This window comes from Microtus pennsylvanicus, chromosome 8 (assembly GCF_037038515.1).
Source record: "Microtus pennsylvanicus isolate mMicPen1 chromosome 8, mMicPen1.hap1, whole genome shotgun sequence".
NCBI lineage: Eukaryota > Metazoa > Chordata > Mammalia > Rodentia > Cricetidae > Microtus > Microtus pennsylvanicus.
The window spans coordinates 56,244,316-56,270,719 of NC_134586.1; the positions used below are offsets into that span (position 1 = coordinate 56,244,316).

Genomic DNA, 26,404 nt, shown 5'->3' on the forward strand with positions numbered 1-26,404 from the left:
CCCTGAGAAGAGGGGTGGACAGCCTCAAAGCCAACATTTTGACTGGGCTGTTCAGGATGTCATCACTGGGGAGACAGAGGGGCACATGGGGTACCTGTGCCCGCTCACAACTGCATGTGAATCTCCTCCTAGAATAAGTTATTCAGAAAATAAACATTGTAAACATTTTAAAGGAATGAGGGGCTTGCGTAGGTTTAACACAGCAATGTGCTAGGCTTGAGCCCTGACTACCCTGCTCACTAGCTGTGTGTCCCTGGGCAAGCTTCTTGGTCCCCCTGGGTCTCCATAAGTGAAAGGATGGCTGGCCCTTCGGATCCACATCCAAAGATATTTCTAAAGTTGGCCCTGCATGGTCCTGTACCTATGTTTATCCTGCAAAACAGTCTAAAGCCTAGTTGTACAGTGATGGCATTGTATTAGCTATAAGGCATCTAGGGATGACTGGAGGCCAATGGGGGAACTTCACAGGTCACCTGCTGCTCTATAACATGTAAGGTAAGGACTGCAGTATCTGCAGGTTCCAGTGCCATGGACTCTAACAACACGAATACCACATAGATGTGGCTGGGAATGGAATGACCTCATACCCGAAGGGCCCTGAAGGTGCTGCATGTGTCATCAGCACCATAATGAGGGTTGGGCACCTTTCTCATTGAAAGCTAAAGGACTTCATCTCCAGAGACAGCTTTGGCCTCTTGCTAGCCCTACTGCCCTGACCAACAGACGCTGAGAGGCACAAACAGCACCCAGAAATCTCAGCTGTCAGGTTTGCAGTTTAGAATCACACACTGGAGGATCTGGGGAGCTGTCCCGCCTCTCACTACACTCCTTCACCAGCACCCACCACAAAGCTTCCTTACTAATCATTTAATATCAGAGACAGAATTGAATCAGATCCTCAAATTCTCAGGCGTGTCTCTGTGTGAGGTGGGAATCCAGTCCTGTCATTGGAACCTCAGTGGTTCCAGAGAGCTAAAATAAATCAGGCTAGATCAGAGGCAGGCCACACAGTCAGAGAGTCACGTTCTGTGGTTCTAGGGTTCTAGACTTCTGGGTAAGAACAGCCATGTATATCACATAAAACCATGAGCCATCAAATGTGCTGCTTGGCAGACTTCCAGCTGATAGCCCTTTGTTGCTATCTGACTGCAATAGCATGGGACCCCTGGGGGAAGCGTACAGCCAGGACCCTTCCCCAGGTCTTGAGCCACAACACTGAAGTGGTTTTTGGAGGCTGCTAAATTTCAAGAAAATCTGTTACTTGGCTATAACTGACCCTCACTTCAGGATCTTCACAGAAGGCAGAAGGAAGCTTTTCCACAGATCTACCAGGGACCTGGGCCTGGAGGCAGGCATCTGCACACAGGTTCCAGGACTTCAAATCTTCCTAGTGTTCTCTAGGGACTCCCAATTCTAGGAACAGCGGGCTGAGTTGTTCTCAATTTTGGTCACTAGGTGGCGGCCGAGAAGGCCAAACCACTGAAGACTGGAAGGCTATACCAAGTCCTGGGAATGGATGTCTGAGGACCCCTGTGAATTTGGGTGAGATTTGGGGTAGATAGGTATTATGGGTGATCCAGAATCCTTGGGGTGCAACTCCTCGCCTAACACACTCAAGGCTAAATGCTGGCTCAGCCATACCCTTCCTGCACACACAGGGCCAGCTGCTTGCTTGGGTTCCCTAAGAGGCTGGCTTCAGGGCAGCAAGACTGTCAGGCCAGGTGCAATCCCCAGCCCACAGGCCTGGTTGGATGTCTTTCTCTTCTATTTCTTTTCATTTTGCGGCATCAGGATGTAGCTAGCCCGGGGCTCCACAGTTTAGGAAATCCCTCCATCACTAAGCCACACTCCTAGCCCTTTATCTGTCAAAGGTTGGACTTCACTCTGGTGTCTCTCTACAGCTCAACCCCCCTGTGCCTGCAGCAGCTGTGGATGAGGCAGGACAGGGCTAGCGCTCAGGAAGACATGCCTGACACCCCTTACTTCTCCTCAAGGCTGAACAAGTCCTGCATAAACTGGGAGCTGAGCAGACCTGAAGACACATAAAAAGTGAGGCTCCAAGGTGGTCCTGGAGGAAGGGAAAACCATTCCTAACTGATCCTGGCGTGGGGCAGGGACTATCACGAACGGGTACCACATCCTTGAGCTTGTGGTTCAGCCCAGCCCTCTGATCTCTGCCATTAAGAAAAACAGGAGATGCTACCTGAGTGGGGCCTGCCTTCTCCATTTCACTATTTTGACAAGCTTCTGGGCCTTGAGAGGAGGATGATGGCACCCCAGAGCAAGCTGTAACAGGTGGAGCCTGGTCAGAGACGGGCTCCCTCACATGTTCCCTGCCCTGCACACCTTTGACTATGTCCTGCACTGTGGTGCTACTCACCTCTCTTCCCACCCGAAAAGTCAATATGGGCCCCGGGGCACTGGCCAGGAGCCAGGCACTTTAGTTAAGGCTGCTGTAAGGAGGTCTCTATTGTAAATCACCCTTTAATGCTTACTCTTCTTTTTCCCTTTAAAGAAGTTAAGATCCCGGGCCCTGGAAGATTTGTGACACCAATTGTTATTTGTTCCTTCCCTGGTAGCAAGGCCTTTTAGTCCTATAACCATGAGGATGGTTCCTGGCTATCTTGAACTCTTCTTGGGCACCTGGGGAAGCTGAGCTCAGACTTCAGCTGCTGGATCCCAACGCACTTCCTGGTTCCTGATCCATAGTCTCTGTCACCCGTTGTTTCAAGCAGCTTCTGCAGGATACAGGACTTTTGGCCCACCATCGGTGTTTGGAAAATCAACATGACTTTTGGGTAGAGGGGGAGTCTTTCCCCTGGTTCCCGTGCTATGATTGGTGCAAACCCAGTCCTTAATTTACAAGAAGGGCTGTGCCCTGATTGATGCAGACACTGCTTGCCACACTTCCATTCTGAATCAGCTCATGATCACTTGCGTTGTCAGGTCGGGGAGGGGGGTTTCTCCAAAGTGGTCTTCCCCAGAGAGGCTGCTGTGGAGAACTGAGTCTTCATAGGCAAGATCACTGAAAGTTGAGAGGAGACAAGAAATTGAGAGGAGAAGATACCGAGCCTCAACTGCAGAGGGTTCCAGCACCCTGAGTCTGAAAACTGTGACTTTTGTCAATACTGAGGGTTAAGAGTCCCAAAGCCTGGGGACAGATCTGTCACACCCAGGGTTACAATAGCTGCTCAGTACTAGGGATTAAAGCCCAGGGCTGAGCATCCAGCCTGAGCATCTGGAGCCTGGGTTTCTGACCAACAGGGCTTTGGCTCTCACCACCTAAGCTGCAGCCTCCGACTCTGCCTGTTTGGTCCAGTACCTGACAGTTTCTCCACTCCTAATTCCCACTCGCACAGGTGATTAGTAACAGGGCTAGACGCTGCATCTCACTGTCCTGGGTTCCAGGTTCACGCATTCAGTCTGCTAGAGCAGGCGCCTACTGCTAGACAGGAAGGAGCGCTAGACGACACTCCTGGGCGGGTCCTAGGCTAAATTCAGGACTGGGCGTGTCCTGGGTCTCGGCTGCGCGGTGAGAGAACGCACCGGACGACTGTCGCCTGCCACGCGTGGGGCACAGTATGGGGAGGCGCTCCTGCTGTCGGCGGCGCTTGCCAATGGTGGCAAGTCTGGGTGCTGCGCTCCTGTTCCTGTGCGCTCTCCTCCTTCTGCGTCTCGGTGAGTGCGCATTGGCGGGTGCCTCCGCTTTGGGGCTCCACTACCTGGAGCGCCCCCTGGGTCGACCAGGCACCTACCCTTGTTCCCAGCTGAGCGCCTTCCACTCCCCAAAGGGGTCTTTTTCACGTCGCTGGCTGACGAGGTGACTATTGTTTGGGTCAGGTTGTGATTGTGGTGGAGCTTATAACCAGTCTAGGGGGATTCTGTCAGTGTCTCCACTCTGAGCCTCGCGCTGCTGCTTCGCGATGTCCGTCTCCACCTGAGACCCCTCTGAGTACTTACACCCATGGAAGAACTGTACAGCTCTATGCAGGCCTGGGGGTACAGGATCCACATCTTGCTCGTACCAATTTCCACCAGGCATGTGGTTTCATTCTGAATGAGCTCAGGTCTCCTCAGATCCTCTGGAGGACAATTCATTCTACAAGGGTGAGGGCAGAGGCCAGGTGTGTGGGGGGGAGGGGGGCTGGATGTGCCTAGGCTACGTTTGTGACCGTCTGCCCATCTTTATGTGTCTATGGAGTCTGCTCCCTCCCTGACAGCCTCAGACCCTAGGGTGGACAGCGGCATTAGTTGGGAAAACTGTTTTCTGGATGGTACTTATCCATGGAGGGACCCAGTGGCCAACCTGGTAGATTGGAGGTCACTCAGAAAGCTTAATCTGCTACCTGTGCCCTCCCAGGGCCTCAGCAGTCTCATCTATGGAATAGGTGCCGACTCCATCCTTATGGGGTTTTGGGGAGGGTAAGTTTGAATGTTACAGTAGATAGTGCTTACCCCCACCCCCAGGCCTTTCATCATGTTGGCTTCGTCCTTAGGGAATCCCTGGGATGGAGACCAGGGTTGGGCTGCGGTACAGGTGAACAGAACTGGGGAGGCCTAAGGAGTAGTCACCAGGCCCACGCCTACCCACTCTGCCAATTAACCTCTCCATGAACAGACACAAGTGGCTGTGCCTGGACACCTCTGGAAGCCCTTCCCCCACCCCAGGAAGCCTACTCCCCTTATCAAGGACCTGAAGATGAATGGCTAGCCCTGTATAGGTGCTTCCTCATGTCTACAGTATCCCCTGGCACAGTCTGGGGTGTGGTCCCAGTGTCTGCTGTGGCCACAGTCTCTGTCCACCCTGTCATTCATTGTAGACAAGTGTTTACCCAGTCCCGGGCCACAGTGGCTCAGGTCCCTCAGCACTCAACTCTGCTATGGGGTATGAGGGCCCTGGGGAGTGTCTGCAGAGGACCATATGTCTTGGTGGCTCTCAGTGTGTCTTCAGGCCTCTGGTGACATATCTCTCCTGCCAGCCCCTCCAGTCAGGTCTGAGAAAAGTCAGGTCTGCCCTGGGCCCCCTCCTCACCCACAGGATTTGGAGGGGAGGGGTGCGGATGTGGGGAGGGAGAAGTGTAAACACCTTTGCTCAGGTGGGGCTGCTAGCTACTCCTGTCACCCCCGCTGGCCTCATACCATCTGGCTTGGGAAGTCCCTGCTGACCCTGCCATCATTGCCCGTAGTCTGAGATGGGTCTCTGAGCTTCCTCAGCTGCCGCCCCTGCCTCCCAGTCTCTCCAGATGCTCACACCACACTGAGGTAGGTTTAGAGAGGCTAACTTTTCAGACTTCCTTGGGCCCACAAAAGCCAATTCCACCTCGTATCTTAGAGCTAGCTCTCCACTTCAGGGGAGAAAAGAGTGCTTATGGCAGGCCCTGTCTGGGAGACAGCGGAAAGGTTTGGTCCTGCTGCAGGGGATAGGGTCCGACTGTCCCAGGCCTCAGGGGGATATGCCCATTTTTGCACCCAATTCTAGGTCATCAGGGGCTCATGGGAAGAAATTTATGGATGAATGGGGGATCAGGACCCAGGAGAATCCCTGTGCCATAACCCAGCTGAGAGACCAAGCTGGGACCTGTCCCTTCCTGCCTCAGGGAATGAGATGTCATTGTCACCATCTGCTGGGCAATGGGGCACTGAACAGGGTAACAGGCCTGGGTTCTAGCTGCCCCGGGGAATCTCACTGGCCTCTTTCCAGTAGGAAACTTATTCTGGTCCCCCTGCCCCAGGATCTGCTACCAACACCGGCTCAGAGCCCAGGGTCAGAGAGAAGGTAGCATTGTGGAGTAGGACAGTGGCCTAAGACACTTCTGTCCCCAGCATGTCACCCTCCCCTATGGGGTCCCAGTGGCGGTGCCATCTTCAGGCCCCGTTTGTTCTTTGCCCCCTCGACCTGAGCCCAGTGCCTGGGTTCCCCTGATGCTCATACCTATAACCACATCTGTGGAACCTGTTGCCCCTGTCTAGGAGCAGAACTTATAGGTGTCCCACCTCACAGAGTTGTGTTTTTACATCAAAACCCCAGGTCTCCACATCATCAACTCTTAGTTACACACTGAGAGGTGGGGCTAGGGTGATTTGATCTGTCAAATGGGAGGGCAGAGGAGTCTCAGAACAACTCGTCCTAAATGTCAGACTGGTAGCAAAAGGAGAGGGCGTGGCTGTCGGGATGGGGCTCACAAGAGGCTCACCAGGTCCAACTGGAGTCCAGAGCTCAGGAGACTCTTGGAGAATTGCTCTCTGATAGGTCAGTCAGCTCAAGTAAGAGCAGAGAGGCAACTGTGGTCAGGGGGAAAGAAGTGACTTCCTTAAGCCAAGAGATGTGGGGGCAGGATTTGAGTCCTACAGCCCAGAGTCAGGGGAAGGGGTACATGGGGGGAGATGGGACAACTACCCAGCACATCACCCTCCCCACAGGGTCTCTGTGATAGCTCCATTGCTGTTCTAGAATGTTCGTATGGCTTTGCTCCTTTGCCATCCTTGCCTGGGATGATGATTTAGGCTTTTTCTTTCTACTTTACAAAGCAAGGATACTTGACATAGACTTTGATAGAAGCATATAACTTGATTATATGGGAAACTGAATGAACTGGTTAGGTGGTTTTGTGTTTTGTGTGTGTGTGTATGTGTGTGTGTGTACTTGACACAGTTAAGAATCATTTGGGAAGAGAAAACCCCAGTTGGGAAAATGTCTCCATCAGATGTAGGTAAGTCTGTGGGGGCATTTTCTTGATTAATGATTGATATGGAGGGTCCAAGGCACTGTGGGCGGTACCATCCCTGGACAAGTAGTCCTGGATGTATAAGAAAGCGTGCTGAGCAGGTCATAGGGAGCAAGTCAGTAAACTGTTCCTCCGTGGTCTCTCCTGTAGTCCCTGACTCTAGGTTCCTGCTTGACTGACTTCCCTCAGTGATGCCGCATAAACTATGATGAAATAAACCCCTTCCTCCCCAAGCTGCTTTTGGTTATGGTGTTCTATCACAGCAACCGGAAGCAAATTAGGACAGAAATAGTGCTAAGAGTGGGGTTTGGATCCATGAGGACGTGTGTCCACTGGAGGTGCAGAAGGCCTGTGCACCATGCGTGGTGCTGGACTGATGCGTAGGGTCCGGGAAAGTGGTGGCCAAAAGCTAGAGAGGTGCCGTGAGCTGAGCCCAGTTCTCAGCCTTGAATGGCCAGTTAGGAGGTGAGGTATTCTCCCGTCTTTAAATAGTCCCTGGCACTGTCTAAGAAATACAGGACAATAACACAGTTCCCTTAATTACAGGAACACCAGCCCAGGGTGGGCACTGCCCACAGTGAACTGAATCCTTTCACATGGACCATTTGAAAATGCACTGTGAGCCAAGCTGGTAGGGGCATTTTCTCAGCTGTTTCCTCTTCCTAAATGACTTTAGCTTGTGTCATGATACTATCCAGTAGCGTGACTGATGGTATTTTCTGCCACACTCAGTGAGACATGGTCAGCAAGAGGCTTCTACCCTCGACAGGACCTGGACTCTGATGAGAGGCAAACTGGTAGCAAGCGTCACCCCCACCCCAGATCCAGTACTGGAGACTGAAGTGGGGTTCCTTCCTGGCCGGAAAATGTCATGTGTGCTACCAGTGAGCTGTATTCGTAGCTTCCGAGTCCTTCCTCCTTAATCTTAGGTTTTTGAGCTAGGGTTTCAATATTTGCCTAGGATAGCTGGGTACTCTGAGCTGTACTTAGACTGTGATCCTCCTGCTCCAGCCATCTAAGTAGCTGGGATCACAGGCTGGCACAGGGCTGCTGCATAGATTTTGAGGTGACCCGCGTGGGATAAGCAGTAGGTTGGCAGGATAGTTTCCTGTTGCTCCCAAGCCATGAGGGCTGATAGTTAAGAAGCAATGTGGACCTGGTGATGGGGTCAAATAGGAGTTTCCTCACAGCTGCCGGCTTGTACAAGTCAATGAATGGAGTTTAAATATAACCAGAGAGAGGCAGAATGACGTTTCTTCTGTGAAGAGCTTGTCCAATGTATCCCCCTCTCCCGTCAGGGTAATCACAGGAAAGAATGCTCCTGACACTGGATTGCAGAGCTCCCACAAAGCACTTTTTTTTGGTGGGGGAGGTTTGAATGGAGCCAGCAGACCCAAGGCTCTGACCTAGCTCTTCCTGGTGCTTGTGTTGGTTAGTCTTGCAACATGGCAGTGAGAACTTATTAACCAGGATGTGGCTGTTGCAATGTGCCCTGGGCTGGACTCCCACCCCAGTCCCATCCCCCAAAGCAACCAGGCCTGGGGCATGGGGCTTCCTGCTGAGGTCAACTTTCTTAGATTTTTGTGATGTATCAGCCCACAAGTTCCCGAGAGGGTGTGCCCTGCTGTTTTTCACCTTCTGTGACATTGTGCGCCTCGTCCCTCCCCACCATGGTGGGCACTTCCTTTTTTTTTTAAAATATTTATTTATTTATTATGTATACAATATTCTGTCTGCGTGTGTGCCTGAAGGCCAGAAGAGGGCACCAGACCTCATTACAGATGGTTGTGAGCCACCATGTGGTTGCTGGGACTTGAACTCAGGACCTTTGGAAGAGCAGGCAATGCTCTTAACCTCTGAGCCATCTCTCCAGCCCCATGGGCACTTCCTTTTTAGTAAAGCAGAGCTTGAGGACCTTGTGGGTCCCTAGAATGTGTGGGATGGGCAGGAGCCCAACAAGTGGAAGCCTGGGCCTTAGCAGTGCAGACACTGGGACCTGAGGTTTAGCCTGTCTTTGAAGTCAGTAGCCTTGACGGTTTCTGACCTTGTGACTGTCAGTTTCCCCATCTATTAAGTGGGAAAGTAACAGTGTCCACCGGACAGGACCACACAGGTCAGTTTCACACAGCACAGTTACATAGTGTCCTGTGTCACCTGCCCTTGTGTGGACATAAGATGCCGGGCAAAGCCCTCTGCTGAGGCCTGTGGTGCTTTCACCAGGATTTCCTTCCACCCTTCAGGGGCCCTGAGTCCACCCAAGACAGGGCACCAAAAGTTCTGGTGGGCCTCACTCTGGTGTCTTGAGCTGAGGGAGGCGGCCTGGCTGGACCATCAGCATGTTCCTGCCAGTTTCCAGCCCACAGGCCTGCTCTGGTCTCCTTCCAAAGTATCGTTGCTTCCAGGCTCCCTGAGTCCACACTACTGTCTCCCAGCTGCAGTCCAGGGCTATCCCCGTCTCTCTCCCGCTGTCGGCACTCCATCTGTTCCTTTCCTTTCCCTTTCTCTCTCTCCTCTCTAAGGCAGGGTAGTTGTTAGCTTTCCTGATGCTTGGCGTTAGAGGAAGTCTTAGTTCTGCTGAGGCCCCCCTTGGCTATACAAACCTGCTGCCTCCTCTGTATTCTGTTCTCTGTGTCTTAGGGAAGGGAGGGACCACAGCTGGGAGCAGGTTGAGCAAGCCTGGCGGTGAAGATGCTGGGGCTCCATGTGGCCCTGTTTGTAGCCTCAGTGGTCCTTATAGTTGGACTATAAGGGCAACCCTTTCTGATAAACTTGTGTGTGTGCACACTCATGCATGTAGACATGTGCATGAGAATACACACACACACACACACGCACACACGCACCATCCCTTCTACAGCCAGCCTATCCTTAATGGGCCTGGAGCCCTGGACTCTTCATTGGCAGGGTGGCGGTAGCCTGCCCCTGTAATCTGTGACCACAGCTATTCTGGGAACCCTGGGTGCCTGTCCTCTACCCACAGACCTTTGGCATCTGTTGTGGGACCCACTCTTAGACAGCTGTGGTCTGGCCAGGAAATGGAAGGCCTTGGGCAAGGAGTGGCTTCTGGAAGGATAGGAACCTTCAAAGAAGGCTGTGGGTCAGATGACTGTGGTGTAGTCCCTCCAGGTTGCTCTCCCTACCCTGCCCACAGACCAAGAGGGAATTATGGTCCCCCAGTTGCTTGCTGAGGCTCTAAGAAGACCCCATCACTGGGTGGCCTAGAGTGACACCTCTACCCTGCAGAATGATGAGGATGCTCTTCTTCCCTCCTGTTGAGAGAGGTCACTCTGCCATGTTGCAACCCTGCTCAGACGCTGATGCCAGCTGCTGTATTTAGCCACAGCTTATAATTAGTGGTGCTCGCCTTTCCTGGCAGCTCACTCTCCAATGTATGTGCTGTTCTGTCGAAAAGGCAACAGGATCAGAGATCCTTCCCTGGGTATAGTCTGGAGAAGTTCAAGGACTGGGTCCATGGGCATCTTCAAGACAAGCTTCCTCCATGAGCCCTGGTTCAAGCCCCATTCCTTCTAGGTGCACACACATGGCCTCAGGTGTGCAGACAGCCCTGTAGTCTTAAGGACACCAAAGAATGCAAGATGAAAATGTAGAAAGTGTCCCTGTCCAGTTCTGGAAACAGGTAAAGCTGCATTTATCAGGAGCGGCATCCGCACCCTGGGCCATGCACATGCTTCCGGGGGCTTTCATGATGCCTCAGATAGCGTGGTGCCCTTGCTCTGGATGCTCTTACCAGAGAGCAGGCAGAGGCTCCTTTCCTCTTGTTCCCTGTACTTGCCACTTCCCAATGGTGGAGGCTAGGGCACGAAGGTGGGAATGACCCCAGGGATACTGCCTTACCAGTGCCCACCATTTACCAAACCCCCAGGAGGAAGAGAAGACACAAGAAGAAAATAAGTCACACAAGTGAGTTAAATGTGTCTTAGGGGTACTGGCCAAACCATACCTTGTCCAAAGCCAGCAGTGAGCTCTCTGTCCTTGTGCCCTTCAGGATTTAAAAACAAAGCCCTGGGCTCCAGCTGGTTTGGAGGAGTGAGGAAGAGTCCCCTACAACTGTTGCACGACCTGGACCAGGTAAGTGGCTGGGATGCCCTCTACCTCCTGGACAGGAAGTCATAGCCTCTGGTATACGTGCTGTCATAGGCTCTGTCCAGTGTGCACAACAGGGCTTCCTGTGTAGTCTAGAAGTCTAATTTTCCTACTCATTATCCCTCCCACCACACCCGAGGCCTGTGCTTGTTCTGTGTTATGTACTGCAGATACAGGGAAGTAAAACAGTCCCAAATCTGTCCCAGGGGACCAGCAACAGATGGTCTTTAAGCTATGTCTGGCTCAGGAGTTCAAGTAGATGGTCATTAAGTTCCGAAAGTTTAGTAATGTGGCACAACAAGGGAATGTTCAGAGGATGCCCCCACGCACCCACCCAATCAGCTCCAAGCAGATGGAGCAAGTGGCCCTACTGGGACTACACACAGCCTCTCACACACCCAACAGCACAAGCACTCAACTCAGGGTGGGATTAGTTCCCAAGGAACCCAGCCCAGCCTGCTTATATATTGCTAAGTCAAAATGCTCCTGATATCTGGGAACTTTAATGTCCAGTCACTTGGCCATACAGGACACTGTGGATGTAGTTGCTCCCCTAGTGATGGTATATGTATGGGTCAGACTCACTATCCTCTCCTTCGACAAGAGTATCATTCAAGCCCAGAAAAAAAGTCTCTATTCCAAACTAACAGCATCTTCTTCTGAATGCTACCATCAGAAAGTTTTTTTTTGTTGTTAAATGTCTAAAATCATTCAAGTATGACTGACTGAATGCCACTAGAAGACCCCATACCCGGCTCAGTCAAACAAACACACAGACAGCATGTATTAGCACCACTGAATGCAGCCATTCTGGTACCAGGCTTTTTCTTCTTGGGCCACCAACCAGCTCCCAAATCATGACATGGAGATGATGTATTAGTTTTGAATGCTTGGCCTAGCTTAGGCCCAAACACTGGCAAGGGCAATGGGGGAACCATGGAGGATTGAAAGCAGAGGCAGCAGGGCCAGAAGATCCCCTTGGACTGCTGCGGGAGGATTGTTGGGGCTGACTGCTGACCCTAGCACCCTTGGGTTGAAGATTAGGAAGTCTTGTTCACAGAGTATGTCTAGTTCACTCCTGGTTGCACATGAGCAGGTGGAGGAGAGACTCTCAGGGGTCCCAGATTCCACCAGCTTTGTAGCCTTCAGAGGGACAGATGGGTCCTCAAGTCCCAGGATCCAGGGACTGTTGGAGTCAAATCCATCGAGGCCATATACTTGCTTCTGGAGAAATGGCAGCAATAGAAATGTCAGGGGACAAGGACTGATCCTGTGCCATGCACTCACCCACTTATGCAAACCATAAGATAGGGCTACGTTATGTGTGTTTATTGATGGGGATTGAAGCAAGGGGCTGAGGACTCTGCAGAAGTCATAGAGCTCATGAAGAATTGAGTCAGCTGGGCAGCTCACTAGGAGCGACAAGAGCTGTAGTGCAGGATGCGGCACCAGCTGGTGAGTCCCTACAGTCCCAAGTTCAAGAGCCAGTCTTCCCGCAAAATGCCATGTCCTCAGGAAGCTACTTATCCAAAGCTGAGGTTTTGTCATCTGCTGAGGGGATCATGTTGACTGTATTAGAATTCACAAGTCTGTAAACAACAGCAGTGTTGACAGAAAGGCCCGGAGCCTCAGGGAACAGTAGTGGGATGTCACCCTCTGTCATCCTCTGAGTGTTGACTCCTGTTTCAGATTCGCAGCCTCATGACTGCAAGATGACCACCATCCTCACAGAAGAGGACCCCAGGGTGAGGGTGGGTGGTCAAAGGTTTGGGTTCCCTCCCTTGTCCTCTTGCTTTGCATCCTAAGGAAAAACCTTTCCCAGGAACAGCAGGCCGACTTCCCCACAGTTCATTGGCCAGACCCAGGCCACATCCCTTTTGTGATGCTGTGAAGCTGCATGGCTGGTTCTTCTGAGGCTGGGCATAGATCCCAACACAGTTAGTGAGGAGAGAGGTGAGCTAAGAAAGAGATGGCTGACATTCCTCCACAAGGGTGTGTTAGGCTGTGAGGAGGTTGAGGGCAGCCTGGTCTGTGGGGCTCCGGGTGCAGCCAGGTTTCCGGAACACTCCTGGCAGAGAGCAGGATCTTCCCAGAGCTTACAGACCCTGTGGCCATGGCTGAACTTGGCATGCTCACAAAGAATGGTGAAAGTTCAGGGCAGCACACATCTCCTTAGCCAGGCCCTGGTCTTCCCCAGATGGGACTGGTCCTTGTGTAGGATTCCAGGCAGGATCTAGGATGTGCATTGTGATGAGTCTTATTCTGTCCCGCCAGCCAGTTCCCAAATAATGGCACAGAGACTTCTTATTATGAAAACTCAGTTCCTAACTAGTTTTTATAACTTAACTCATTTATATTAATCTACATTATACCCTGTGACTTTACCTCTCTTCTACCTTGCACCTTTTCCCTCTCTTGTGTCTCCTGGAGTCTCCTGCATGCCGAGATTCCTCCTCTTCCTTTCTCTCCCAGGAAATACAAGCCACACCTCCTGCCTAGCTATTGGCCGTTCAGCTTTTGTTACACCAATCACAGCAATACACCTTCGCCCAGTATACAAATATCTTACAACAGTGCATTTTAACTCTTCCAAAATATCTCTTTCTGAAATTCAAGTTGTGTGTCTCTGCTTGTCCGCCGTTCTGCTTTAGCTCTCCTTCAGAAATGCAAGCAGGATGACTGACCCAGGGCCCCACATTACACCACTGACTCTCCCTCCTACTCTAAAGCTCACCCCAGCCTGTGGATTCTGGGGCTCTGGCAGCACTTGAAAAAAAAGTGGCCCTCTGCCCATCCTTTCTGAAGTAGTTTCTTTTCTTCCCTCCCTCATGAAACACAAAGTTCATGCCACTTCATGAATCGTGAACTACTTTAAAAAGCCCCAGAAACACATTTGTGCCTGTGGGCACACGCCCACATACTCCTTTGCCACCAGCATCCATGATCTCATGCCCGAGGCTGGGGAATCTTACCATTTCTGCTTCTGGTATGGCCTCTGAGCTGGAGATATTCTGAAGGCTTTTGACATTTTGAGAAATAACTCAGTGTAAATTTGCTCTTTTGAAACGGCTGACTCAGTGGTTTTTATATTTTACATGTGTTCTCACTACTGTCTAATTCCGGAACACTTATATTATCCCAAGAGAGACTATGATTATATTGTGGCCATTCCTCTTCCTTCTCTTCTAGTCCCTGACAACCACCAATTCACTTCCTGTCTGTAGATTACCTGTTCTGATCATCCCATAGAAAAGGAATCTATGACTATGCTGTTAGTTCTAGCACTTGGGAGGTAGAGGCAGGAGGATCTCTGTGAGTTCAAGGATGGCTTGGTCTACATCACAAGTTCCAGGATAGTTAGGGCTACCCTGTATCAAAAAAGAATCATGCAATCATTGCCTTTCCACCCAGCATAACGCTGTCAAGTTTCCTCTGTAGCATCTGTTGTACTTCCATTTTATTTAACAGCCGAATAGCGTTCTGCTATTGTTATGCCATATAATATTTACCCATTTGTCAGATGATGGATATTTAAGATGTGTCCATGTTTTTGCCAACAGGAATAATGTTGCTATGAGCATTCACATACAGGTTTTTTGTGTGCCTATGGTTTTAGCTGTTGGGAACTCTGAGCTCTGGGTAGGCAGGTGGAAAGAGCAGTAAATGGTGCCATGTGGCGTTATAGCCCTCACTCAGGCCTGGGTGTCAGGACCTAGAGTCCTACTAATGCTGCTGCTCCTATGCCAGTGCAGGAAGTCAGGGCTTCTGCGCCCTTGACTCGAGCCAGCAGCACTGAGCCAGCACCACAGTGCTTAGGCTTGCATTTGAGACTCCTGGCCCCAAACACCTGCCAGCCTTCCAAAACTTTCCAGGAAGCACTGCGTGCATGCTCCCCCCTCTGGCTCTTTAAGCCTTCTGCTTCTTCAACCCCAGCTCTCCAGCCTCGCTGTCAAGCCAGGGGAAGCAGCTGTGATCTTTGTGTTCTCAAGGTGTAAGTGTTCAAGGTGGCTGTTTGGCTGTTGTCTTTTTAGTTAGGAGATCCAGGGGAAGTCCAGTGACTAATAACTAGGTGCCCAAACTCCTCATTCCCCAAAGTCTTTGATTATTTTCAGAAAACTGAACGGCAGAAGGACGGTACAGTTATCATCATCACTAAGAGTAACTTTAATGGATTTTTAACAGGCACCCTGTAACCTAGTGGGTTGCCCTTCCTCCATCTCAAACTATGGAGGTGGAATGGTGGTGGGGTAGTCTTAGAGATGAGGACCCTATTGAAGAATAAATTTGAAGGGGCATTCTGTAAGCACAACTTGGGTCTTTGCATGCAGGCTAAGTGGACCACGCCAATGGTCCTCTGAATAGGACCTGATTCATAGTGCTATACTGTGGTTGGCATCCTGGAAGTGCTAGACAAATGATAGTGGCTCGTTTTTCCTCCCCCAGAGAACAGATGGGCAGGGAAAAGGTTACACTTCCTGTCAAAGGACTGGGATTAAATTTGCTGATGGCGAGATGGAGCCATGGCTCAGCATTAAGAGCACTCACTGCTTGTAGAGAACCAGGTTGGATTCCCAGCATCCACAAGGTGGCTCATTTCCACTTATAATTCCAGTTCCAGGGGTATCCGATGCCCTCTCCTGGCCTCTTTGGGCACTGCACGCATATGGTACATAAATAATACAGGAAGGCAAAAATACCCATACGCCTAAAAGGAAAAACTTTGCTGGGGGCGGGGAATGAATCAAAGTCCAAAGAAATTTGTTCATTCACTAATACAAAATCAGCAACACACATAAAAACCCACATCCTGCAAACACCTGAATGGCCGCTGCCAAGGGATGGCTATGCTTCAAGGCTAGCCAGGGCACAGCCTTTCTGTTGTCCTTGCTGGAGTGGATGAAGTGGGGAGGACACAATGGGGGAGCAGAAATTAAACCCACAGTAGAGGACAGATCGTCTATTGGTCTATGTGTTCCCGCGGCTATATGCTGTGGGCCCTGTCCTCGGCCATCCTTTGACCAGCTTACCCAGTCCTGTAAAGATTCATTCTCAGCAATCCTAGTGTGTGCACAGTACCCAGCACACCTGGCTCCTCACATCCTTCCCACAGTTAGACTGCATTTCCTCCAAATCCAAGGCAGATTCTGGTCCCAGAACAAGCAGGGTCTGGTGACACCTCTGGGATTCCAGTTTCCAGTAGGGGAATCCCTTGCTTGAGTCCCTGGGCATGTGGTATCTGTACAGCCCCTGCTTGGAGCCCGCTGCACTCTGATGCTTGGCCCTGCATGCTTCTGTCCCTTGTCGCCTGCAGGGTCAGCGTTCTGTGATGGCCGAGGTGCACCAGCAGCGGCGCCAGCTGCTACACCGCGCCTGCAGCCGCCACACACGACGCCAGCGCCTGCTGCAGCCGGAGGACCTGCGGCATGTGCTGGTGGACGACGCGCACGGGCTGCTGTACTGCTATGTGCCCAAGGTGGCCTGCACCAACTGGAAGCGCGTGCTGCTGGCGCTGCGTGGCCGTGGGGACCCTGGCTCCATCCCTGCGCACGAGGCGCATGCGCCTGGCCTGCTGCCCTCGCTGGCCGACTTTGCGCCGGCCGAGGTCAACCAGAGGCTTCGCGACTACCTGGCCTTTCTCTTCGTGCGCGAGCCCTTCGAGCGCCTGGCTTCCGCCTACCGCAACAAGCTGGCGCGGCCACACAGCGCCGCCTTCCAGCAGCGTTATGGCACACGCATCGTGCGCCGCCTACGACCACACGCACAGCCCGATGCGCTGGCCCGCGGCCACGACGTGCGCTTTGCAGAGTTCCTGGCCTACCTGCTCGACCCGCGCACGCGCCGCCAGGAGCCCTTCAACGAACACTGGGAGCGCGTGCATGCGCTCTGCCACCCGTGCCTAGTGCGCTATGACGTGGTGGGCAAGTTTGAGACGTTGGCTGATGACGCGGCCTTTGTGCTGGACCTGGTGGGCGAGCCCGGCCTGCACTTTCCTGCTCCGCCACGGAGGCCTGAGAAGGACCCTACGCGTGACCAGGCCAGGCGCCTCTTCCAGGACATTAGTCCCTTCTATCAGCGCCGCCTCTTTGACCTCTATAAGATGGACTTTCTACTCTTTAACTATTCTGCCCCCTCCTACCTGCGGCTGCATTAGGGATGCTGGGTGTCGAGAGGGCTCCGTACTCAGTGGGCCTGCCAAGATCACACAGGCCACTGGATTGGGCACCACTCAGGTGACAGTTCTGGCTGGCTTCTTCTGCCTTTGGTTTGATGGCAGGTGGCAGGCTTCTTTCCAGGACCCCAGGGTTTGTTTTGTTTGGTTTGCTTTGGTGGCGTTTTGGTTGTGAGAGGCCAATCTCAGTCATGTCTAGGCAGAGCCAGCCCATGCTGCTACAGACAGAATGCCAGGGTTTGGTTCAGAGTGGTCTGAGGTCCTGCCCTGGGCCTTCCTGTCTTCACCCAGACTGGCAAGGGCAGACATGACTAGAGAGAAGCTATGCCCTGGCCAGCCTGGGGAGGTGTGTCACCAGGCACTGCCTCAGAGTCACCATGAGCAGCCTGCTCCTTTGGCAGCCACAGGATGGCAGAGCCCCTACCGTCCACCTCTGCTTGGCTGGTCTCCCTTTGATCTCATTGCAAGATTCCAGGTCATTCCCTATGTCCTCAGAGGCCAGGATGCAACATGGTGGCAGTTTTTCCTGCACGCCGGGTCCCTGGCCTGGTCATGGTTTTTAAATAAATGTTTTGTTACATTTTTCACTTTGGGACGTTTCCCTGCTTCGTTAGGCCATTTTCCTGCCTGATCTTGGGCAACTCAGTGTCTCTGAGCCTCATTTTCTTCTGCTGTTGAGTGGGGCAAGAATGCGCTGTGGCAGGCAGATCAGAGGAAAGTGGGCATGGAACCCAGGTCACCTCCACAGCAGCACTCAGGTGGCAGTGATGGTGGCAGCAAGAGGGGCTGGAGTTAGAGAGCCGCCAAGAATAACCAACGGGGAGAGCAGAAACGGTGGAGAGGAGACGAGGGATGGGAGAGAGAGGGCCAAGAGAAATGGCTGTGAAGATACGGGAGGGGGGGTGCTTTAAAGCTCAGGGAAATGATCCCCCAGCCTGAGCGTGTGGAGCCCCTAGTCTTTGGCTTCTACAGCCTGGAACAACAGGGACCTGGCTCTCAGGATTTAAACTGTAGCCTCTGGCTGTGCCAGTGCAGCTCTTGAGCCTTGGGCACTGAAGGGTCGGGACTGCCAGTGCTGCAGATTCTCCTCTCCCGCGCGGAGTTCTGTCTAGGTACAGTAGGACCTCAGGCTCTCAGCTGCCTGAGAGCAGGCAAAGTGAAACCCCATCCCTGGGGTGCAGAGCAGCCCTGGGTCTACCTGCTCAGCCACTCACCCCTGTCCCTTTTCCATGCTGGGTTCTCCCTCACAGGAACTTGCCTGATGCCTTCAGAGCAGCCTGCTGGTGAGCAGCCACAGGCCTGCGCAGGACTCTCGCTTCTATGGATCTTGGAAGGAACTGCCACTGCTGCTGCTGGCTGTATGAATCCTGGCCCCAAGACTGCTCTGCTCCCCACTGGAGGATTGTGGAGAGCCCAGAGCCTGGTATCTTTCCCAGAAACCCAAGACCATAGCTCTGCCCTTCCAACCAAACTATGGAGTGAGGGCTGGGGCCCACCTCTCCACTTGTACTTCCCGGCCCTCACTCTGTGACAGTTCACTGGGTGCTCAGTGGGTTCACACCTGTTTATCACTCAGCCTGGTTCCCAGCTCAGCTCAGCTTCCACAGAGCCCCTGATGGAGCCTGTTTGCTGAAGCTGACAGCCAGCTCTAATGCCACACTCCCAGGCATGTCGCATCCAGATGCATGGAGGTACACGCTGCCACCTTCAGTGCTGTGCACGCTGCTGATAGTCACACACGCCCTCTAATGAGGCAGCAATGTTATGCTCTCTCCAGACGTCCCCTCACATGCCAACATGTCCCCTTTTGGGCAACACATACTCACACACACATGCACACACACATTTTTAACATACACAAGACAGCTTCTCACATACATCGATGCTTTAAAACTATTTTTATACCAAGCCAGATGGTGGTGGTGCACGCCTTTAATCCCAGTACTTGGGAGGCAAAGGCAGGCGAATCTCTATGAGTATGAGGCCAGCCTGGTCTACAAGAGCCAGTTCCAGGACAGGCCCAAAACTACACAGAGAAACCCTGTCTCAAAAAATAGTTCTATACCTTATAGATCTTTCCAAATCAATACATAGGTGCTCCTTTTTAACAGCTGCCTAAGACTATAGGTGTAGCTGTGAGCACCGGTGATGCCTACTATCAGGTGTTGAGTTGGCTTCGTACTCTTGCTATTCCCAGCTAGCAGAATGACTACTGTTATTGCCCCAGTACTTTGGCTAATGTGTGCACGCATGTATCTGGATAAAGTTCTAGAAGTGTCATTTACTCTTTTGAATCTTTACTCCAAGGCCTCTTGATTAAATATTATACCCATTTTTAAAATGGGAAACTTGAGGTAAATTGATCAGTCCAAACAGAAGTGGACTGCAAAATCTGCAAAGTTTATTGGTGCTGTGCGATTTTTGCATGTGGGGTGTGGGCCACTCCTGGTTTTTGGTGGGCTACAAGGCTGTTCCCCTTTACAAGGATCTTTGTGGCAGCTACGTGGAGCAGAGAGAAGGTGGCTGAGAAAGAAGCCATGGAGAGTGGACGTTCTAGTAAAAGCTCTCAGATGGCCCTGAAGCACCATTGGTATAGGGCTGGTCAGCACTGGTCTTGAGAGGAAGCAGCTTGCTAAGGTCTTGTCTAGGGAAACGGACTTGCAGTAATTTAAGTTCCCAGAGTGGAGGAATGGGAGGAGGCTGTGAGCAGCAATGGAATGGCGGCCATGTAAAGTCCGGAGCTCCGACCCTAGAGAAGCCACATGGAACCACACATGACCCAGGGAATCCTGCAGGTCCAACCAGCCAGGGCAGACAGGACCGTATCTGGGAGGGCTTTTGAAGGATGTCTCTAGCCAGGCCTGGCCCAGGCCCATATGCAGCCTCTGTAGCTAATGACTGCCAAAGAAACACAGAAACTCTCCTCCTGCTCCCTGCTCAATCCAGCCTTGGAAATCCAGGTTAGACCCAGCCGATTTTGAATGCTTCATGGTCCTCACGATGTACCCTAGTTCTGCCCATCCACTGAGGGAGCCTTGTTGGTCGACAAGCTCAGCTAAGTCATGGTTATTTTTCTTCTGTAGTTACTACCACCTGAGACCTAGCTCATCTGGAGACTGTCCTCACTGTGAGACTGGTCCCTCCCACCCATGACTCCTCTTACCTCCTGGCCTGAGGCTGGGTCCTTGCTCTCTCCTCACCCCTTAAGTACCTGCAAGTGCAGTCCCCCTACATTGGGCTTCTCCTTCAAGGTCCCTGTTCCTCGTTTACCTTGCTCCTTCTCCTTTATCTGTGCTCTGGGCCCCACATCTGGCCTTCTTGACTGGACTCCCAGAAAGAAGCAGGCACAGGTTCAGAGCTAGAGGACCGCATGGGGCTGGGGTTTCTCTGCTTGCACCCTATTCCTCTGTTCTAATGTAGTGGGTTGGGCAGTCTCAACATGCATTTCCTAGCTGCTGAGCCCTGGCTGCTCCTCCTGCTCGGGGAAGAACTAATTTCTCACAGTGGTTGGACTGATGCATTGGGCTAGGATTGGGGAGTCAGGGTACCGTTTGCCAGTTAACCTGGAAGTCCCTCAGGATGGAGCAGCCTGTCTACCATGCCTGTGTACAGGCAGCACTTACAGTCTGGTGGAGTCTCTTCCTGCACCTCTGTTTAGGATGGAGCACTGTGGTCACATGTCTGCTGACTCTCTGAGAGGGCCTGTCCAAAAGTGACTGAGGTTTCCCTGGATAGGACGGGTGTGTGGCCATTGAGGGAGGCCAACTACAGAACTTACCCCGGGAGGGGAATGGACCGCGTTGGCACCAGTTTCTTCTGTAAGGGCAGCTGGTCCTTCAGCAACCCTTTGCTCTTAGACTGTGGGGAATCTCGGCTGGGCTCTGTCAACCACGATAACCTAGAAGGGCCCTTGAGTGTTTAAGTCCTGCAGCCAGCCGCCCACAGGAGTTCATACTTGGGCCTTCCTATGTGTCTGGCCTCATACCCAGTGATTTACAAAACCTTTGTTCCACCCTTTGGCTTCCCTGGCCTGGGACAGAAGGTGAAGAAGGAAGGGCCAGATTGTTGGCCACAGCAGTGTTCCTAGGGGCTCCATGGACTAGAGTCTTTCTCTCCTTCTGGCTCTAGCTCCTCAGAACGCCTGTGTCTGGCGACTTGGGAGCAATGTGGGGGCTGCGACAGAGCTCAGTCCTAGGTGTCTAGGCATCTTGTACCTGTAAGGAAACTTCTTGATGAACTTCTCATGTGTCTTGATTTTGTGTTTCTTATACTGGAGGGGCTTCTTGGGGCCTCTTGATTCCATCACAGACGGGGTCAGGCTGTGTCCTCCTCAGTCATGGGTAGAAAACAAGAGGAAGCTGCCAGAGCAGAGGCAAGAGTAGGAGATTGTACATCGTATCTATGGAGCTCATTTGACTTCCCCACTGGTGGAGAACACTGTTATTGCCCCACTTTTCATGGGAAGGGAAGCAAGAGCCACAGCAGGTGAACTGCTTTGTTTGCATCCACCCGATAAAAACAGGAATGCTGCACTTCCAGAATAGCCCAGACAATCCTGAATAGCCCAGACGATCCTGAATAGCCCAGACGATCCTGAATAGCCAGGGTGTCAGGAGTTCCAGCCGACTGCCATCCATTCGCACAATGGCCCTGTCAGCTGCCGTTTCCTCTAGGGCAGGGGCCACTGCAGAGTCCAGGGAACCTTTTGACCCCATGACACCCATCCCAGGCATGTCTACCGGCATCTTACAACAGTAACTGTGACATCTCTAAGGGGATGGAACTGTCCACACAGGTTAATGGAGCTCACCAAGGCAGCCTCACTTAAATCTTGAATGTGGATTAGGACTTGGATCACAAAGCCCTAAAATTGCTCCTATCCAGGCAGTTGTAAGAGGGAGAGCTGCTGTGGCCCCGATGCCACACTCAGAAACCTTGGTCAGATGGGAGGCCAAGGTCCAGGGTGTTCTGGGAGCAAGCAAACCAACAGAGCTGCACATTGGCGCACAGGCTTAGGTGACACCACAGGGCTTGATTCTGACCATGGTTCTGTGTGCCAGGGTACCATGGGAGCCATAACCCCATGACTTAGGGCTAATAGGGCCCACAGGCCCATTGGAAGGTCAGAAGCCTCTGAGGTCACAATCAGTGACAGGGTAGCTGCTGACATCTCTCACAGCAGCTGAGGGCAAGTATACCAGCACAGGAGATCTGCTGGGGAATCTTATCTTGCTAACTAAGGGGGGCAGGGAAGAAGGGAGGGAGGGAGGGAGAGAGAGAGAGAAGGAGGAAGAAGAAGAGGGGGAGGAAGGAAAGAAAGTGAAGAGGAGCCAGGCAGCAAGATGGGCTGAGAGGTGTGGAGATTTAGTCAGTGCTGTTAGGAGATACCCAAGAGTCTGGAAAGCCAATGGGCTGTTTCTGGTGATTCAATAAGGGTTATCAGGAGCTTGATTCCCAGCAGGCTGCTCAAATTCTTAAGCCGAGATTTAGGCTTTCTCCTCTGTCTCCTCTGGGCCAGAAGAGCCTCCCAGCTTCTTAGACAAGTGTCTTGAAGGGAACAGCAGGAAAGCCAGGTGAGGGCACTGAAAGTTTGAACAGAAGACACTGCTTCTTCACTGGGACCATGTTGCGGGAGGTCCTTCCGCTCCTCCAGCCAATAGCCACTGAGATACCAGCCCATTTGGGCATGGTCTTTCTCTTTAAAAAAAGCAGCCACTTCCCTCCTCTTTCTCTCTTTGCTTCCTGCTCCGTTTCCAGCGACTAGACTCCTTCCTAATTGTGCAGAGGGCTGTTGTCTGGGATGGTGATCTGTAAGTTTTTTTTCCCCTTGAAATAAATACCACCCTATTAATCATAATTCCAAACTGGTGTGGGATTGTTTGTGACTTATGCCTTCAGGACCACCTTACAGTGGCTGGGGTTGGCAGAGTGGTCTCAAAGTGCAGAGAGCCAGATGAGAACACAGCTCTTACAGTCTGGTGGTTCAGACTCTCCAAAAGGCTCATGTGCCTCAGTGTGGTCCCCAGCACTGCCATTCATCACGAAAGGCGATTAGATCGTGAGAGCTCTGAAGTGATTGAAGGGTCAGCCCACTGGTGAATTCATGATTTGATGGTACCATTGGGGAAGGATAGTGGAAACAGAAGCTGGGCCTTGCTTTGAGGAAATGGGCCACTTGGATTGGCATTTGTGTTCACAGCAACGGTAACTCTAATTAAGACCAAACTTGGTACCAGGAGTGGGGTATTGCTGTGAGAGGCCTGACCATGTGTTTTGGGAAGGACTGTGGAAGGACTTTGGAACTTTGGACTAGAAAACTACTGAGTGTTGAGATCTCAGTGGGCTATCGTGTAAGAGCTTGGAAGGAAAGAGTTGTGCCTAATAATACATACTCTGCTAAATCTTGTGCCAAGGAAGAGTGCTTATGGCTTCACAAGATAACCAATATGAAAATCAGTCAATATGCAAAAGGTGGTAAGCCCAGCACCTTGCGAACTGGGTTTGCCTCCATCAGAATGCATTCATTCTGGTGGATCAGCTTTCTGCCTTATCAGCTGCAATCTCACTGCATGATTCCTGCAGACTGCAGCAACCTCGTGAAACTGAAAAGCTTCCATATGACAAAGGACACCATCATTAGGACAAAGTGGCAGGCTACAGAATAATAAAAGATCTTTACAAATTTGTGCATCTAATAGAGGGCTAATATCTAAAATTTATAAAGAACTAAAAGAACTGGACACCAAGAAAACAAATAACCTAATTAAAATGACATACAGAACAAAACAGTTCTGAAAAAATGGAACACAAATTTCTGAGTAACACTTAAGAAATGTTCAACATTCTTGATCAATAAGATCCTTGAGATTTCATCGTATACCAGTCAAAATGGCTAAAATCAATAAAACGACAGTTCATGATGGCAAAATATGGGGGTAAGAGGAACGTCCATTGCCGTTGGGAGTGCAAACTTGTACAGCCATCGTGGAAATCAGTATGGTGGTTCCTTAGGGAGCTGGGAATAGATCTACCTCAAGATCCAGCTATACCACTCTTAAGCATATATCCAGCCAAAGGACTCTACATCCTACTGCAGAGACACTTGCTCATTCATGTTCATTACTGCTCTATTCATAACAGCCAGAAACTGGAAATAACCCAGATGTTCATAAACAGATGAATAGATAAAGAAAATGTGGGTACATTTACACAATGGAGTATTGCTCAACTGTTAAAAAGAAATCATGAAAATTTCAGGTGAATGGATGAATCTAGAAAAAAAATCATTCTGAGTGAGACAGGTAACTCAGACCCAATAGGACAAATATGATATGTATTCCTTTATCTGTAGATGTTAGGTTTTAACCCTTTGATAGGAATGCTATTATTTGAATTATCACAGAGTTTGGGTATAAAGTAAGACATTGAGTAGGGGATCTTCCAAGGAAGGGGAAATAGGATGCATAGTCATGGAGAGATGGGAAGGGGACTGGAATGGGAGGATTAAACAGAAAGGAGGGAGGAAGTAGGGAAAGGGAAGGAATATGGTGAGGGACAGTTAACACTCAGGGCCATTGGAGAGGTCATATGGAAACCTCCTGCAGTAGAAGCTTCTTTATGTATATGAAAGAAATCTAAATGAAATCACCAAATAACAGTGGAGACAAAGCCCCCAGTGGACATCTTTCACCACCAAATGAAACCTCCAGTTCCATAAATGTGTTATATCTAATTAATTGAGTTGTTATGCAACAAACAACTCAGGTTGTTGCTTGATTGTTTGGTTGTTGCTTGTTTGCTTGATCGCTAAGGCTATTGGTTGCTCTCTGCAAACTGATGGTGAAGCCATATTGCTGCAGATACACCTACGTATCTCACTGAACACGGAGAAGTTGAACTGGTGTCTACTAAGAGCCTTCACGCCTACTGACTAGTCTTCATGGTGCTGGAAGGTAGTCTACATGCTACCAGAGGAGACAGCTAAACATTAGCCCAGCTACAAACCCTTCATCTTCAATGGTTGTAGAAGTTAGCTCGATTTGAGAAATAACCAGGCTAGCTAAAAGATAAACAATTATATTTTTACTTATTATAAGGGGAAGAACTCACGAAACAGGAATGAGAAGTACAAGCAAAGCTGTACTGTGAGGGAACCACAGAGAGAGAGCACCTGAGCCATGAGCCCGTTTCTCTCCAGGCCCCAGAAAGCCATACCCTAACTTGGTCCCACCTCTTGATGACAATTGGTTAACAAAGCTTCCCCATCAAATGGTGACCAGGCTGCATGATATGCTGGTGAACAACGGCACAAAAGTTGAGGGAGGCTCCAAGTCCACTATCTTCGCATTTAAGGTCCTCTCCACGCAAGTCCAATATCTGATTGCATTTAAGGCCCACTCCATGATGTGGAACCCATGCCAAGAATCTGAGACTAGATAATCATACACATGGAGGAAAACCAAATGCTACTGTCATGCTACAGGAACATAGCAATAGAATGACTCCTAATGACATTCTGTTATGTCTGTGATCAGTATGTTACTCATCCATCATCAGAGACACTTCCTCCTGCAGTAGATGGGACAAATACAGAGACTCAGAACTGGAAAATGTGCTGAAAGTGAGAAACCCTGGATACTCTAAACAGGACGGCTTTCTCAAACCCTTCCCCTCAGGGCTCAGGGAGCTAAGCAGAAGAGGAAATGGAAAGACTGTAAGAGTCGGGAGGGATGAACACACCCAGCAAACAGTGTCTTTCAGACACAGCAGGACTGATGAACAAGCATATGAGCCCCCCAAGACTGTGGCAGCGTGCACAGGTTTGCACAGGTACAAGCGAGATGGGGTCTGTGCTGAGAGGGAAAGCAGACATGAGCCCCCATCCCGAGCCTAGAAGCTATCACCAACGACAGCTGCTCACAAAGGACACAGTTCGTTTTCTCCAATGGCGTTTCACTCGCTATACAAACCACACTTAAGGGAGGCCCTATGTCTATCAGCAGAGGGCCAACACAAACAAATTCATTTCAATGGCAGTTTTGGAGATTTTCTTGCCTCATATGATTTGGGTGGTTGTTTTGTTGTTGTTGCTGTTTTCTCTTCTTTATCTTACTGGCCTTTTGTTGTGGAATATTAATTTAACTAGGCAAAGATGTGCTACTTTTGTTCATGCTGCATTTGTGTCACCTTGCCTGCCTAAGGCACCTGATTGGTCTAATAAAAAGCTCAATGGCCAACAGGCAGGAAAAGGATAGGTGGGGCTGCCAGGCAGAGAGAACGAATAGGTGGAGAAATCCAGACTCAAGAAGAACCAGAGGACTGAGAGAGAGAGGGAGGGGAGAGCATGAGGGAGACACCCAGAGTAAGAAACCAGGCACATGCCAGCCAGCAGACATAGAGAAGCAGT

General features: G+C 51.0%; 2 protein-coding genes across 2 annotated transcripts; one reads left to right on the top strand and one right to left on the bottom strand.

Moving 5' to 3' along the window:
- Positions 1 to 3,556: 3,556 nt before the first annotated feature.
- Chst13 (carbohydrate sulfotransferase 13) lies at positions 3,557 to 17,566 on the top strand. Its single transcript, XM_075982009.1, has 3 exons — positions 3,557 to 3,678; positions 10,732 to 10,814; positions 16,141 to 17,566. The coding sequence occupies exons 1-3, from the start codon at positions 3,582 to 3,584 to the stop codon at positions 16,978 to 16,980; spliced, it is 1,020 nt and encodes a 339-aa protein (XP_075838124.1). The 5' UTR covers positions 3,557 to 3,581; the 3' UTR covers positions 16,981 to 17,566.
- Positions 17,567 to 19,551: 1,985 nt separating this feature from the next.
- Positions 19,552 to 21,301, bottom strand: C8H3orf22 (chromosome 8 C3orf22 homolog). Its single transcript, XM_075981863.1, has 3 exons — positions 21,213 to 21,301; positions 20,777 to 20,896; positions 19,552 to 19,747 (listed from the first exon to the last, which is right to left on the bottom strand). Exons 1-3 carry the CDS (start codon positions 21,299 to 21,301, stop codon positions 19,552 to 19,554), a joined length of 405 nt encoding a protein of 134 aa, XP_075837978.1.
- Between the last annotated feature and the right edge of the window lie 5,103 nt (positions 21,302 to 26,404).